The 14,573-nt window shown below is 42.9% G+C and overlaps 1 protein-coding gene across 4 annotated transcripts in view; it reads left to right on the top strand.

The window, feature by feature from the left end:
• Positions 1-14,573, top strand: part of GRB10 (growth factor receptor bound protein 10) — a 202,891-nt gene that overhangs the window by 158,385 nt on the left and 29,933 nt on the right. For all 4 annotated transcript variants that reach the window (XM_006136362.3, XM_075921668.2, XM_006136363.5 and 1 more), the window contains 2 exons: positions 1,744-1,900; positions 12,815-12,930. In XM_006136362.3, the coding sequence (XP_006136424.3) occupies positions 1,744-1,900; positions 12,815-12,930 (273 nt within the window). The remainder of the gene's footprint in view (positions 1-1,743; positions 1,901-12,814; positions 12,931-14,573) is intronic.

The raw sequence follows: 14,573 nt of genomic DNA on the forward strand, positions 1-14,573 counted from the left end.
GCAGTTTCCTGAATGCATGGGTTTGAGTCACTTTAGCTAGATTAAACTTTAACTCCTCCCTAGCTGGGCTTTCCTTTGTACATAGCTCTGGGAAAGGAAAGGGGGAGGGGAGTAGTGAGGGAGGTGGTGGGTAACTCTCAGACCTTAGGTTCATGGAAATACTGTACTGAAATCAATAATCTGTGCCAGAGCTAACCTGGAGCACAAGCATGAGCTGTTAAGATGAGCTGCTCATATTCCATTTGCTAAATCAACAGTCTGTGGTAATGAGAACTCAAATCACTAAGCAAGCATTTATAGTTAAAGGAGTAGGGGGAGGGGGTAAGCCGGCTAAGAAGAAGGAAGAGGTAGCAGTAGCGAGCAGACTAGAAGTTCAAGTGCTTAAGTTGCATGTAGATGACATCAGCCTCTGTGAGGCTGGGCTATTGAGAGATTTGGCAAAGAAATCAGAATTCAGGGAACATGCATGCTGATGGCTCTGAGATTTCTGTGTTCTTTTCCTTTGAACTTCTTAATATTAGAGGGGTTTTAAACATTTGTGGGTGGTCATAAAAAGGTTTCCTTTAATTTTTTTCTTACTGGGGGGGAATAATTTGGAAGTCTGATAGTGTGTGGGAAATGATTACATCAGTCACAGGGAGGGCTAGGATTGGTCTACACAGTGTGGTTTGATTCACTACCTAAAAGATTGTGTGTAACCCTTTGAGTGGAGCTCTGGAAGAGTTGTCTGCTTCCCCAGAAACCATACCCACAACAGGGGCTACGTGACAGGTACAGTACAGTAATCCACTGACACTAAAGAACAGCCCGAGTGTGCATCTTAGTCTGCAGAGGGTTGGAAGAGGCAGAGAACAAACTCTTTCAAGAGGCAATCTATATTTAAAATGCCATCTTGTTCTTCTGACTGCTGCCTTTTACGTGCTGTTGAGGTAAGATTTTCCATATCAAATTACCCACAAGGTTTCTGCTTGATCAGTGTCCTCTAGGATGCAGAATTTTTTAATTTGGGATTAAAATAAATTTCGGTACTCTAAATTTGATTATATGGGCAAACAATTTTGCAGTAAGTGTATTGTTTGAGCAGAACAATGCTAACAGGAAAGCATCTGTATAATTCGGAGCTTGGGGGGAGGTTTCTGACATGTTCTCTTTATCTCCATTAATGTTTCGAATGTACATTGCATGCACTTTTGAATCCAAACTCCTTCAATCTAAGATTAAAGAGTATTCAGGGGGAACAGAAAAATGTGGGGTCATGCTAGTTAATTCGTATGTGGATGAACTGCAAGTGGAACTTCTAAAGGCGAAACAATCAAAAGTTAGTCCTGAGCAAGGGAGCCATTTTTAATTTTTAGAATTCATCATCATTTGATGTAAATGTTTAAATTCAATAGACCCTAAACTAGATTTTTTTTCTATTAGATTTTTACCAAACATTCATTGGTATTGTCTCATTTATGCTTGTTATATACTGCTTCAGAAGGAATCTCTGTTTGCTCTCTGCTCTTTTTCCCTTTTATAAGCGTTCATATTAATGCTGCCTGGACTTCGTTTAGGGCCGGGTGGGATTGGGAACTAAAGAGGATGAGAAGAAAGTAATATAAAGTAAATTATGTGTGTCATGTGTGCTGTCTGCAAAGATTTCTGGAGTTATAACAATGAGGCAAGCTATGTGCGGTGACTGGTTTGCATATTTTCAGAACACAAGGCCGTTGATCTGTAAGTGTATCTTTTATGTTGCAGGATGTAAAAGTCTTTAGTGAAGATGGAACAAGCAAAGTGATCGAGATACTAGCAGACATGACAGCCAGGGACCTCTGCCAGCTGCTGGTTTACAAAAGTCATTGTGTGGATGATAACAGCTGGACCCTAGTGGAGCATCACCCTCATCTAGGATTAGGTAGGGGATCATCAATGATAACTATGAGTATACAATGTGTAGTGTAATAATATGGGTGTCTTTACAATTGCTTCATTGCAGATAAAGGTTTTTAATCTTTTAAGTGAGCTGGAATCAGTTGTGTGCCTTACACTAATGTGTGTTAAGCACTTGAACCATTTTTAACACTCTCACTCTCTCTATATATATGTATATATATTTTTTGTCTTCACACTATTCTTACTTTGCTGTGTTCTGAGGCTGTAGCAAATGAACAGCTTAGTCAAATTAAGCTTGATCCCTAAAGAGTACTAGCCCTGTGAAACAGCTCAGCTCATCACCAGCTGGGAGACTTGAATGAAAAAAACTCAACCTTGCATACCTACAGTATGGTTATGAAAGCTAGACACACTGTGGGGGAAGGGAGGGGACTAACATGCTTCACTTGGGAGGGGAGAGAGAGAGGGAACATTGGTACTGCCACTCACAGGGGATTGGCAATTCCTGGACCAGCATTGGCATCTGCTCTCTCCAGGCAGCAGCTACTCCAACTGATTGAAATTAAGGTGCCATGGTTACAGTTGGCAAGAAGACAGAAAGAGGAAGAACTGCAGGGAATTAAATAACATTAAGAATTGGTTTAATTACAGTACCTGAAAGAATCTCATGCTACTTAATCTGGCTTCAGCTCTTATTTTGTGGAACTGATTTAGTAGAAGCACTATGATGTGCACCTTGTGCATGCACTATGTGAGTGGTGTGCTGAAACAATACAGAATTGTATATGATTCAGAATATGGCATTTTAAATGTTAACCAAGTATAATTTGAGGTGAATTGCTGTCATTTTAAAAAAAAAAGTCAGTGGAGATTATGATCAAGCAGAAATAAGCAAGCCGTTAACTGTAATTATGAGCACTATCAGTGGTTTATACAAGTGTTTTAAAAATCCGAAATTTAATTCACAGCCTTTACAAATAAAGAAGTTCCAGCAAATCATTATAATACCTAAATGAATGCTATTAAATATTGATTACTGTTATGCAAGTTAACTAGCCAAAATATCTTGTAGTTAAACTCATTTACCAAATTCTTCCAGTTCTATTTTTACATCAAAAAATGAATCCAGCTATTCCATAAATATGGAAACCTGCTTCATGTAAAATGACAGCTTCCCATTTTGTTCATAGAGTAAAATTGACAGCGTACGTAAGAGAATCTACATTTTTATCATGCTAAAGCACCACATCCACACGTGGAAAAAACTTACAAAATTTGATCAATGTGCAGTAAACCACTAGGCCCTCTTTCTATATTCCTTTTCCCATCACTGCTGATTACCAAGGTATTGTGTAAACAGAAGCTTTCTCCTTTGTAGTCAACATCCTTCTCCTGCCAGATTCATTCAGTGATGCCACAATTCAGTGTTTGTGACATCACAATAGCTTCCATGGTGACTAATTGTGCTGTCAAACTCTGGTGTGTGACATCTCTGAATGAATCAGGCAGGAGACTGATTAGGAAATCAAAAGCTTCTGTTTACATACAAATAACTTGGTAATTAACAATGATGGGAAAAGAGCAAGATACTTATCAGTCTGCATTTATATACACTAAAATCCACATATAGTGGAACTCCATTTTATAGTGAAGCACAAAGCAAACCTTAGATTGTTTCATTTAAGGGCAGTGTATAAACTGCAACTTGAGTTATAATGAAACTTTTTTCCGTGAGGGGGAATTAACTGCTAAAAGAGTATTCCAGGGTTAGCAATCCAGTATATCCATGTTACTGGTCTTAAAATACACTTTATGATTTGAAGAAGTTGAAAAAGCATCCAAACTTAAAAAAAATGCAGTTTTCCGTATGAAAGAAACTTGATATGAATTCTCGATCCTATAAAGTGGAAATTCATATGTACAAAATACATGCAGGTTGGACCTCCTGGTCCGGTGTACTCAAGACCTGAGCTGTCCCAAACCAGGGAGTTTGCTGGCCCAAGGGAGATTGGTGCTCCACTGCTGGCTGCACCGCTCATGGACTCTGGCGCAGGCTCCCCTCCCTTCTGCCTCAGGGTCTCCAGGGGTTCCTGGCAGGACCCTAGGCCACTGCTGGCCCCACTGCCACAGAGCATTCCCTGGGGTTCCTGGCTGGGGCCACCTGGCCACCACTAGCCCTGCTGCACCAGAGGCTGCAAAGCCACACTGCTGGTGCTGCGGATTCCAGCCGCCCATCTTCGCCAGCCCTCCTTCAGCCGGTAGTTCCCCGGTAGAGGCTACCCAGTCACCCCAGCCCTGCTGCTAGTGGGGAATTCCTGGCTGGGGCTGCCTGGCCGCTGACAGCCCCGCTGCAACCCTCCCTGGTCACATGGCTCAGCTGATGCTGGCGGTTCCCCGGCCAGGGTGGGAGCTCCCAGCCACTGCCTGGCTCCACTAATGCCCGGATGGGTCTCCCCAGACAGCTTGCTCTGCTAATGCCAGGGGTCCCCAGCCAGGGTGGGGAGGGTTCTCCAGATGCCACCTATCCCAGCCAGTGCTCCCCAGCCCCAGCATTGCTCCCACCTCCAGGGTTCTTTGGTCCAGCAGCATCCATGGCCCTGCCAGACCACAGATGTTGCTGGACTAGAGAGTCCCGGATTTGGAAGGGTCAACCAAAATTGAAAATCATATTCAGGAAAATTCAAATACTACCCATCCTCCAAAATCACCAGCACAATTGTGATTAAAACTTGATTAGCACATTTGCTAAGCCACCAAATTTTGCTGGCCCTTAGGTGGCTGCTCTTACAGGCTTTTTTGCATGGATTTCAGATGGTGCCAGATAATGAAAGTGTTCTCATCCTCATCTTCTCTCATTATCCCACTGCTCAGGCTTCAGTGAAGTGTTTCATACTCTAAAACCTTCCCTTTACAGGCAAAGTTTCTTGTAGTATGTCTAGATACACTTGAGATGTGGAACAGCCATTCTAGCTGTTTTGGGGCGAGTAGAATGAAAATGTAAGTGATTTTCATGGCTCTGTGGAGGTGTTCAACAAAACTATCTGAGCCAAGCAGCAGAAGTAATGCTTAGTTTAGAAGGTGGCTCTGAAGCCATCCAAGAACATGGTGGTGCCCTAATACTTGAATTTTTCCACCTAACTTACTCTACTGCATAGGATCTCTGTTTGCAGAATCAGTTCAGTCACCTCTTTAAAAAGTGATAGAGATGCAGCTGTGTTAGTCTGGTGTGGCTGAAACAAAAGACAGAACTATGTAGCACTTTAAAGAGTAACCATCTTGTTAGTCTTTAAAGTGCTACATAGTTCTGTCTTTCTCTTTGAAAACGGCAGGGATCACATAATGGTGGCAAGCATAGACAGCGACTCTGGGTGTTTTGGGGCTGGAGGACCCAAGTGGAAATATTAGCGGGTGCCCAGCACTCACTGGCAGCCAAGCTTCCCCCTATCTTCCTCACCCTACCACCGCTTGCATGCTGACAGCCCTGCTGCCTACCTCCTCCCTATCCCTTCCAAAACAGCTGTTTCCTGTCTGCCCCAAAACAGCTGTTTTGTGATGTTTAGGAGGCTCTGGGGGAGAGAGGGGAAGAGCTGGGATGTGGCACTCTTGGGGGAGGAAATAGGATGAGGGCTTGTGGAAAGGGGTTTAATCAAGGCAGAACAGGAAGGGACAGGGTCAGGAGATAGGAGGGGGTGGAGTGGGGATAAGACTGGAGTGGAGTGGGATGATGAGCATCCCACAACTAGAGGGGAAGCCAGCACAGATGGTGGCATGATTTAATTTTTGGTGTGGAGTTCATTGATGTTAGTGTGGTGATACTTTAGGACTCCCAGCTACCAAAGGGGTTTAACCAAACTCTTCACTTTCCACACACTCATTTGTATCTCCCAACTAATACTTCCATGTGCAAATTGCAGAAAACTATGTGAACGTGCAAATTAATTTCTGTATTCAAAACTATGTATATAGAAGCAGTGTTTCTGATACAGCCTCCAGACCCGTATAGATTCCCGGCATCTAATGTTTCCCTTCTTTAAAATCTGACATAAATTTATAAAATTTGAATTAATCCAACCTTTTTATTTGTAGCTTTGAAAATCTTACACGTTCTTAGAAATTAGTGTCTTCCTTGCATGCTATTTCGTTCGTGCATCAGTTCTGTAGCAGGTTGGTCGAGTAATTGTGTTTTGCAAAAGTGAGGCCTTCTACTTGGATTTTGTATAAACAAAGATTTGAACTTACATTTCTGTGTTTGCCCCGGAGAGAACCATTACTCTTGAGATTATCACTTGAGTTGATTTTTAGACTGTGAGATTTGTGAGACCATCAGTCTGTGTTCACTAACATGTGAGACCATCAGTCTGTGTTTCACTAACATGTTGATGGTTTTGGTTATGCCAAAGCCCTTAAAGGGAGGACATGTATGTTGCTGTCCTTTTGCTTCACTATTACCTAACTATTTTTGAAAGGGGAGGGAATTGAATTATTTCTGCTTCTTACTAATGTCTGATAAAGACGATGAGATAACATGTTTGTGAAAATAAGTTTCTGAATCATGTAAAAATCTCTGCCTGTAAACCTCATTTTCTAACTGGAAAGGTTTATTTAATATTGGTAAGTGAAAACAAAATTGTACATACCTAGGACTGTGATAGAGCTCTAAAGTGTAGAGCTGGTGTAGGAAATATGAATAGGAAAGTAATGGCATTGTGTGGTTCTGGATTCACATAGCCTCATTTATTTCCACATAAAATTTATTTAATTTTACGAGTAAAAATATGACTTTCCTAGGAGCCACTTCAGTAACTGAAAAAATGAAAATCAAGCTGTTTGTTACATCTGACTGCTGCACAATGCCTTTAGTAATGTTTCTGTAATCAGAACTTTCTGGGTATTATACCCCTGGGGAAATGAGATGGATCCTATGCTGAACTCGGCTGCATTTATTCTGCAGTTTTAAACAGTAATAAAAAGCAGTTTTAAAAAATGGTTGTCATTGTGAAGTAACTCCACAGAGAATTTTGAACAAATATAAGGAATAGATCAGATTGGTTAAAAAATGCCATTTTTAGTAACTTTGTCAAATCAGCCTTCTTCAAATGTTACAGTTAGAGTTCTCCAGAGTGTTATGTGGTTCTTTGTGGATTATTATTGTCTGGTACATGGACATGCTTTACTCATCGTGAAAAATCTGTTACAGATGTGCACAATTGTAGTATTCCCATGTATAATGGCAATGTGGAATTAAATCCTGGTATGAGATTTGATTAAAACTGGGAGACAGTTCATGTGAACAGCAAGAAGTAGAGTAGCATGTTTAACTTCTTAAAGATAAGCATAAAGAAACCAGAAAAAATATATAACTCTCAATAATTATGTAAATTTACATTTTAAAACTCTTGATGATTATAATTTTCTAGCCAAACGTTCAGTGTATCTCTAAAATTGTTGTGTTTGGTTCTAGGGCTGTTAGGTATCATGTAATTGAATAGTCGTGTAACCACAAGAAATATTAGCGGTTATGCAACTATTTGATAGTCCTCAGGAGTGGGGCTGGCAGCCATTGTGCTCCCCCATTGCAAGAGAACCCCCTGCGCTCCTGCCTCTGAATCAGGGGCAGCAGCATGGGGTGGCAGGTGGAGCCGGTCCACAAGGGGAGCCAGTTTAAAAACCAGCTCCCCTTGCGGACTGGCTACCTGCTGCCCTGCGCTGCTGCCTCTGATACGGGGGCTGCTGCCGTGAAGTAGCCTCTGCCCATAGTGGGCCCGGGCTCACTGCAGACAGAGGTTGGTTCGTGGAATGCGGAGCAGCCTTTGTCTGCATGGAGCTCAGACTGAGGCTGCTTTGGGGCACCTCTCCTTCCCTCCCACTCAGCTGCTGCCTCTGATAGAGGTAGCAGAGCAGAGGTAGGGGCAGGCAGCACTGCAGATCCAGTGCTGGAGGGAACTTGCTTTTAAGCTGGCTCCCACCAGCACAGGCTCTTGCCTGCCCTCCTCCCCGCCTCTATAGGAGGTAGTATGGGGGAGCAGGCTGGTCTTCAGAGCCGATACACATGGGGAGCTGGCTTGAAAGCTGGTTCTAGGCTACCCTCCGCACTGCTGTCTCTCTATCAGAGGCAAACAGCTCTTCATGGGCACAGGCTCTCGCTGCCCTCTCTCCCCCACCCACACACACACTTTGCTGCAAGGCAGGGGAAGAAATGCATGTAGTCAACAAGATTAACCAATAAGCCTTGGCTTATTGGTTACTCGTATAGTCGACTACATGTTGACATCCCTTGTTTGTACAACCGTAGACAAATAGCTATGTAGAAAGCCTCATCAATAAAAGTAGAAATGTCCTGTGTTGTGTAATAAGGATGTTGACGTGTAGTCAACTACACAATTAACTGGTAAGCCTAGAGAGCAGCAGCGTGGCAGAGCAGCCTCTGAGATCCTGCAGAGCAGCCATTGTCCGTGGGGAGCACGGACCTCCCATAGACAGGAACTGCTGCCCCGCACCCATGACTATCGAATAGTCATGTAACCTATAATATTTTGTGCGGTTACATGACTATTCAGTTGCACTATATCTAACATCCCCATTGTGTAAAGATGTCGCACACTGACAGCTCTGGGTTTTCTTCTCCTCCACATCTAAATTGGCTAAAATGCTCAAATTCTGATTGGCTTGTCTCATCAACATGAAGTAACATATTCTGGATTTTGAGCAGAAATGCCACCACAAAATTTCAGACCTAGATTGATATTTAGAACTCTTTATTCATCTTTATGCAATACCTCTCTCAAACATTCATGGGGTGTATTTAGACAGACTAAACAGCAAAGTACAAACTGCATTGACACATGTTGGCCTAAATTACACTTTTTTAGGATAAGCAAGACATACTCTGAAGGTGACTTTAAAATCGGTGTGAGCCTTATACTGTATTGTGAAAGATAAAAGACTTTAAGCTCTGTAAGATGAACCAGAACAGTCAGTGTCTGAACCCATGGACCTTTATAGGGTACACTCTACTAAGGAGTTGCTAATCTTTAAATCAAAACATTACTGGGTGGAAGGGGGACACCCAACTGTTTTGTTACCTGTTGGAGAAAGAGATGGTCTAAGGTGGCCAGGACCCAAATAAAGTAGGGTATGTCTACACTACCCTCCTAGTTCGAACTACGAGGGTAATGTAGGCATACTGCACTTTCAAATGAAGCCCGGGATTTGAATTTCCCGGGCTTCATTTGCATAAGCGGGGCGCCGCCATTTTTAAAACCCCGCTCGTTCGAACCCCGTGCAGCTTGTACATGGGGCACAAACTAGGTAGTTCGAAGTAGGCTTCCTAGTTCGAACTACCTAGTTCGTGCCCAGTGTAGCCGCGCTGCACGGGGTTCGAACGAGCGGGGTTTTAAAAATGGCGGCGCCCCGCTTATGCAAATGAAGCCCGGGAAATTCAAATCCTGGGCTTCATTTGCAAGTGCGGTATGCCTACATTACCCCGCTAGTTCGAACTGGCGGGGTAGTGTAGACATACCCGTAGAGATTTATGGATTAAAATCAGTATCTCAAGTTACATTCAGAAGTCAATGGAAAATTTGGAGACTTGAGGGGAGGGGAAGATCCTAAGCTGATGTAAGGTGTCACAGTCTCATTTAATTCAGTGAAGCTATGGCAAGTTATACTACAGGTTGAACCTCTCCAGTCTGGCACCCTCGGGACCTGACAGGTGCCGAACCAGAGAATTTACCAAACCACAGGAGGGGTCAATACTGCCTAGCAGCATTACCAATGCTTCACTGCTTACTGGGCTCTTAAAAGACATTTAGGGATAAACTAGAGCTATATAACAGCACAGAACACTGAGAGCCAAGACTGGTGGCTGTAAACAAACTTTATAGGACTGAGGGAAACTTGGTCACACCCACGATAAGTGGATATCTGGTAAATAAAACCATGCCAAACCACAGATATTGCCAGACCAGAGAGTGCCAGATTAGAGAGGTTCAACCTGTAGCTGAGGGTCTGCCCTGAGGTAGAATGCTGTCTAAAAAGGAGGCTGCTGGAAGCCCTGGCTGTCTGTATCTTCCAAATGATCTTCAGGGTTAGGCCAAGAAAAAGTTCAGTAGTACAATTAGGGATGTAAAATCCTGTTTAATCAGGTAACTGGTTAAACACTTAAATGGAGGTGGTTGCGAGGCTGCTTCGTCTGGGTTGGAGTGCTCCTCCCCTACAGAGTGGCACAGCGGGCCTGCTCCCCCCACCATGGGTGGGGGCTGCTCCAGTTCAGCCGGGTTACTAGGATTTTTACTGGTTAACCATTCACATCCCTAAATTCAATCTGATGGCCTCAAAGACTTGGAAATCTCAAATCCACAATGACATATCACAGTTGAGCCAAGTGCAGGTGGGGAAAAGATTATTGGCCTGCCAGTGGATCATTACTAAAGAAATGTAAATCTTAACTTGAGTTTGCTAAATTAAACTGAATGTCAAGCAAGAATATGCTTGCTTTTGTGATTTCAATCATTTTTTGCTTTTCACTAGCCTTGAAAAAAAATCACGAGAAGCTTTTTCCCATGGTAACTTGATAATGCTGGTCCTGACTGAAATGTAAAAGTGAAGTGAGAGAGGAATTACCTAAACTCCTGTGAACCACAAGAGGCTTGCATTTTAAGCAGTGTTTTAGGATAGTTGCGGTTTTATTTGAATTGGTTTGCCAATTCCTAGTTGTATACTAGAAACTTTGAAAATTAACTGTCTGAACAATCTGGAAAACATTGTATGCAGTGGTGTTGCAGCTGTGTTGGTTCCACACTATTAAGGAGACAACAAGGTAGGTGAAGTACTATCTTCTATTGGGCCATTTTCCGTTGGTGAGAGAGGCAAGCTTTCGAGCTTACACAGAACTCTTCTTTAAGTCTGGGAAAAATTCAGAGTGTCACAACTAAATATTAATTGGAATAGATAGTTTAGCATAAATAGGTAACATATTCTGCAAGGGACTATTCAACATAAAGTGGCCTGTTAACACCTCTCCAGTTGTGCGGGGCATTAGGAGAGGGGGAATAATGGCTTTATCTGACCAATCTGTTCTACCTTATATTTAGCTGTGACACTGAGTACATTTCCCCAAAGGAAAGAAGAGCTCTGTGTAAGCTTGAAAGCTTGTCTCTCTGATCAACAGAAGTTGATCCCATAAAAGATATTACCTCACCCAGATGGTCTCTCTAATATCCTAGGACCAACATGGCTAGAGCAATGCTGCATAGAACAGAAGTTGGTCCATTAAGAGAGATGACCTCATCCACTTTATCTCTGAAAAATACTGAGACGTTTTCCTAGAAACATTCAGTAGGCCTTGCCAGGACACTGACATCATTGTCCCAGAGTAGAGTTGCACCATTTGCCCTCTAGAAGCTGTTTTGAGCTACTTGTTTCAGTGGAATAATTCCCATTAAGCCAGCCAGTCCATTCTTTGACATGTATTGTACTTCTTGACTGAATTATTAGAAGCCATAGTGGTAGAATTTTTCATTAGTACTGATTACGGATTCTAGTGGCAGAAAATTGCCCTGTGATAAGTACAAAACCTCTGTCTCTGTCTGTCTGTTGGCACTCCTCTTAACTTCTTCTAAAATAAACCCAGCATCTGATAAATCTGTCCTGAAGTTCATTTGAGGATCATACTAGATTTTGAAATGTGTGGCTAAATAGGATGGTTTTTTTCCCCCTCCATCTCAATTACGTTGCAAGCCTGAATAGTGGCCCCATCCCTCTTGTTTCTTAAAGCTGTCCCCACTCCTTTATTGCATTACAATAAACCAACTACCAAAAGCATTCAGTTTGTGTTACTCAGGGTTCTTCCAAACACTGAGTTACACAAACCGTCCTATGATCTCTTCCTTCCCAAATGTCCTTATCTATAGTGAAACCCCACCATGTTAAATTTATACCATTTTTAAAGATGAATTGCTTTATCGATGGTTTAGGGCCCCTCTGTCCAGTTTTGGCCACAGAGGCTTTTGTTAACTTCATAAAGGATATCTGAGCTAGGAATGTAAGCAAGTAGTCAAGTCAACTACTTGCATTTCCTCCTCTTCTCCCCTCCCCTCCCGCCCCGCTTGCTGCCTTTGTATCAGAGGCAGCAGCGCGGAGGAGAGGGCAGAGAAAGCTGCTGTAAAGCAGCCTCTGTCCATGGCGGATCCAGATTTGTTGTGAACAGAAGCTGCTCTCCATCCTGCGGAGCAGCCCCTCTCCACGGGGGTGGGCGGTCCCAGCCATGGTCAGGGGCTGCTGCTGGGGCAGCCTCTGTTTGCGGCAGCCCAGTCTGGCTGTGTGTGTGTGTGTGTGTGTGTGTGTGTGTGTGTGTGTGTGTGTGTGTGTGTGTGTGTGTGTGTGTGTGTGTGTGTGTGTGTGTGTGTGTGTGTGTGTGTGTGTGTGTGTGTGTGTGTGTCATGTCCCAACTCTCTGCTGGGACCTCCTGTGGATACGGGCTGCTGGACACAGTGCAAGTCATGATTGAGCAAGCCTGACTCAGTTTCAGCTTGCGCTGGGTCCAGGTGCAACCCCTGCTGCAGCTCTGCATTTTAAACATAGTAAGAGCCAGGCTAGCTCTTACTACATTTAAAATGCAAAGCCACAGCGGTCCGGACTGAGCTGGGTTGCTAAGTCCAGGCTCACACCGGGTGTGGGACTTATTCCCATTGCAGAGCCACGATAGGAGTAGCTCTGGGACCCGGCATGAGCCAGGACTGAGTGCCTTCCCTTATCAACTCATCATGTAGTGGATGCAAATTGTATCAAGTACATGATTAGCCAGTTACCTGCCTCTGAACATCCTTAATCTGTACATCACTTATTTAGACCAGTTTGACTAGTACTATTTGGAACATGTTTCTTTTTTTTTTTCCTGACTGATTTAGACATTAATCGTGCATTTTTTCCTCCACAGAAAGGTGTTTGGAAGACCATGAGCTCGTTGTCCAAGTTGAGTCAACTATGGGAAGTGAAAGTAAATTTTTGTTCAGGAAGAATTATGCAAAATATGAATTTTTTAAAAATCCAATGGTGAGTCTCATTATCCAGAATGACTGTAAAGCTGTCTGGGGAGCAGAAGCTGTTGCTTATTGTATCTTTGTATAGTGGTTGCTTATTGTGTCATTGTACAGGTGGTCCCCGAGTTACGAACGCATCGACTTACGACCGTTTGTACTTACGACCAACCTCCCATTAAGCACATTACAGCTGGTCCCCGAGTTACAAATGCGCAATCCGTGCTTATGAATAGCGTGGTCACATTTAAATGAATGGAGTCCGACTTTTACGAACAGATTGAGTTACGGCCAAGTGTTTGTTATGTAACTCGTTCGTAAGTCGGGGACTATCTGTATAGTGCTTCACACATCGAGGATCCCACAGTATATTATATATGTTAATCATGATCATGATAAGGACTTCATTGTACCAAACAGCTTTCTAGACTGTCGTCTAGAGAGGCTTAATTTATTTTGTGCCCCAAAATGACAATCTTGATGGTTATCAGACTGCACAATCTAATTGTCTCAAGGTGGCTTTTGCTATGTCTAATAATGACCAAAAAAAGGGAAAGCCTAGCTTGCTTTTTCTAAGCAGCAGTAGCTTAACTTGGTCATCGTCCTGAAAGTTATTGATATGAAGCCAGTTGTCCTAATAATATGACTATCTAGACCTGTAGCTTTTGTCAGTAATGAAGAAAGCTGTGGGTAACCTCTAAGGTACTTCTCATACCTGATTATTTTCCCTGTGTATCAGTATGTATGTTGAATGGGGGTTAATTATAGGTAGGCATATTACTGTTTTCTAGTGGGTTGCTATCTCCTGTCCTGATGAAAATAACTCTGCCTCTGCTTTTCATCCCCTCCCTTCTGCCTATGAAACTTCCGTTCATTTTGTATTATATCACCGAAACTAATGCTAGCACTGTAAGAACCTAAAAGCTGTTGTGATTTTGAACAGTACAGCAATCATGTTAAGCTTATTTGGAACCAGATTTTCATACTTGTACAGACATGGTTCAATGGGTGCGAACCTTAGTTGTGTGCACTAGCAGTTGGATCTGCAAATGGTTGGGGCAGTTTGCCAAACATGATACCTTGAAATATCTGGGTGGAACATACATGATTTATAACCTTTGTATTTCAGTAGTACTTTTTACCTGATAATCTCAGAGAGCTTTAACCTTACGTCTTGCCACACCATGTGTTACAGAAACATTACCTCAGTTCACCAACTGTTTAGCTAACACATTTATTTAAGTGATTTACTTAAGTTGGTAGCAAAGCTAAGAACAGAACCCATGAAGTTTGGCTTCTAATCCCATGTTCAAATGATGCTTCATTCTTTTTTTTTGTACAAGATCAGGTCACTAGTCCCGGGTTTTCAAAATCCGGGTCGCAGTTTGTAAGGGCAAGCCGCTAGTTGGCCTCAAGATGCTTCCCTCAGCTCCCACTGTCTGAACAGCAATCTGGGACCAATGGGAGCTGCGATCACCTGTACCCGCAGAGATGCAGGTAAACAAAGCATCTTGAGGCCAGCTAGCAGCTTGCCTATATAAGCTGCAACCCAAAGTTTAAAAACCTCTGCAGTAGTCCATTCAGTCAAATATAAGCATCTGGTGTTAGCCAGTACTTTTGGAAGACAGAACATTTAATTGTCATAATTCACCTGGTTAA

Source organism: Pelodiscus sinensis, chromosome 2 (genome assembly GCF_052426305.1).
Source record: "Pelodiscus sinensis isolate ZL-2025 chromosome 2, ASM5242630v1, whole genome shotgun sequence".
In the NCBI taxonomy this organism is placed as follows: domain Eukaryota; kingdom Metazoa; phylum Chordata; order Testudines; family Trionychidae; genus Pelodiscus; species Pelodiscus sinensis.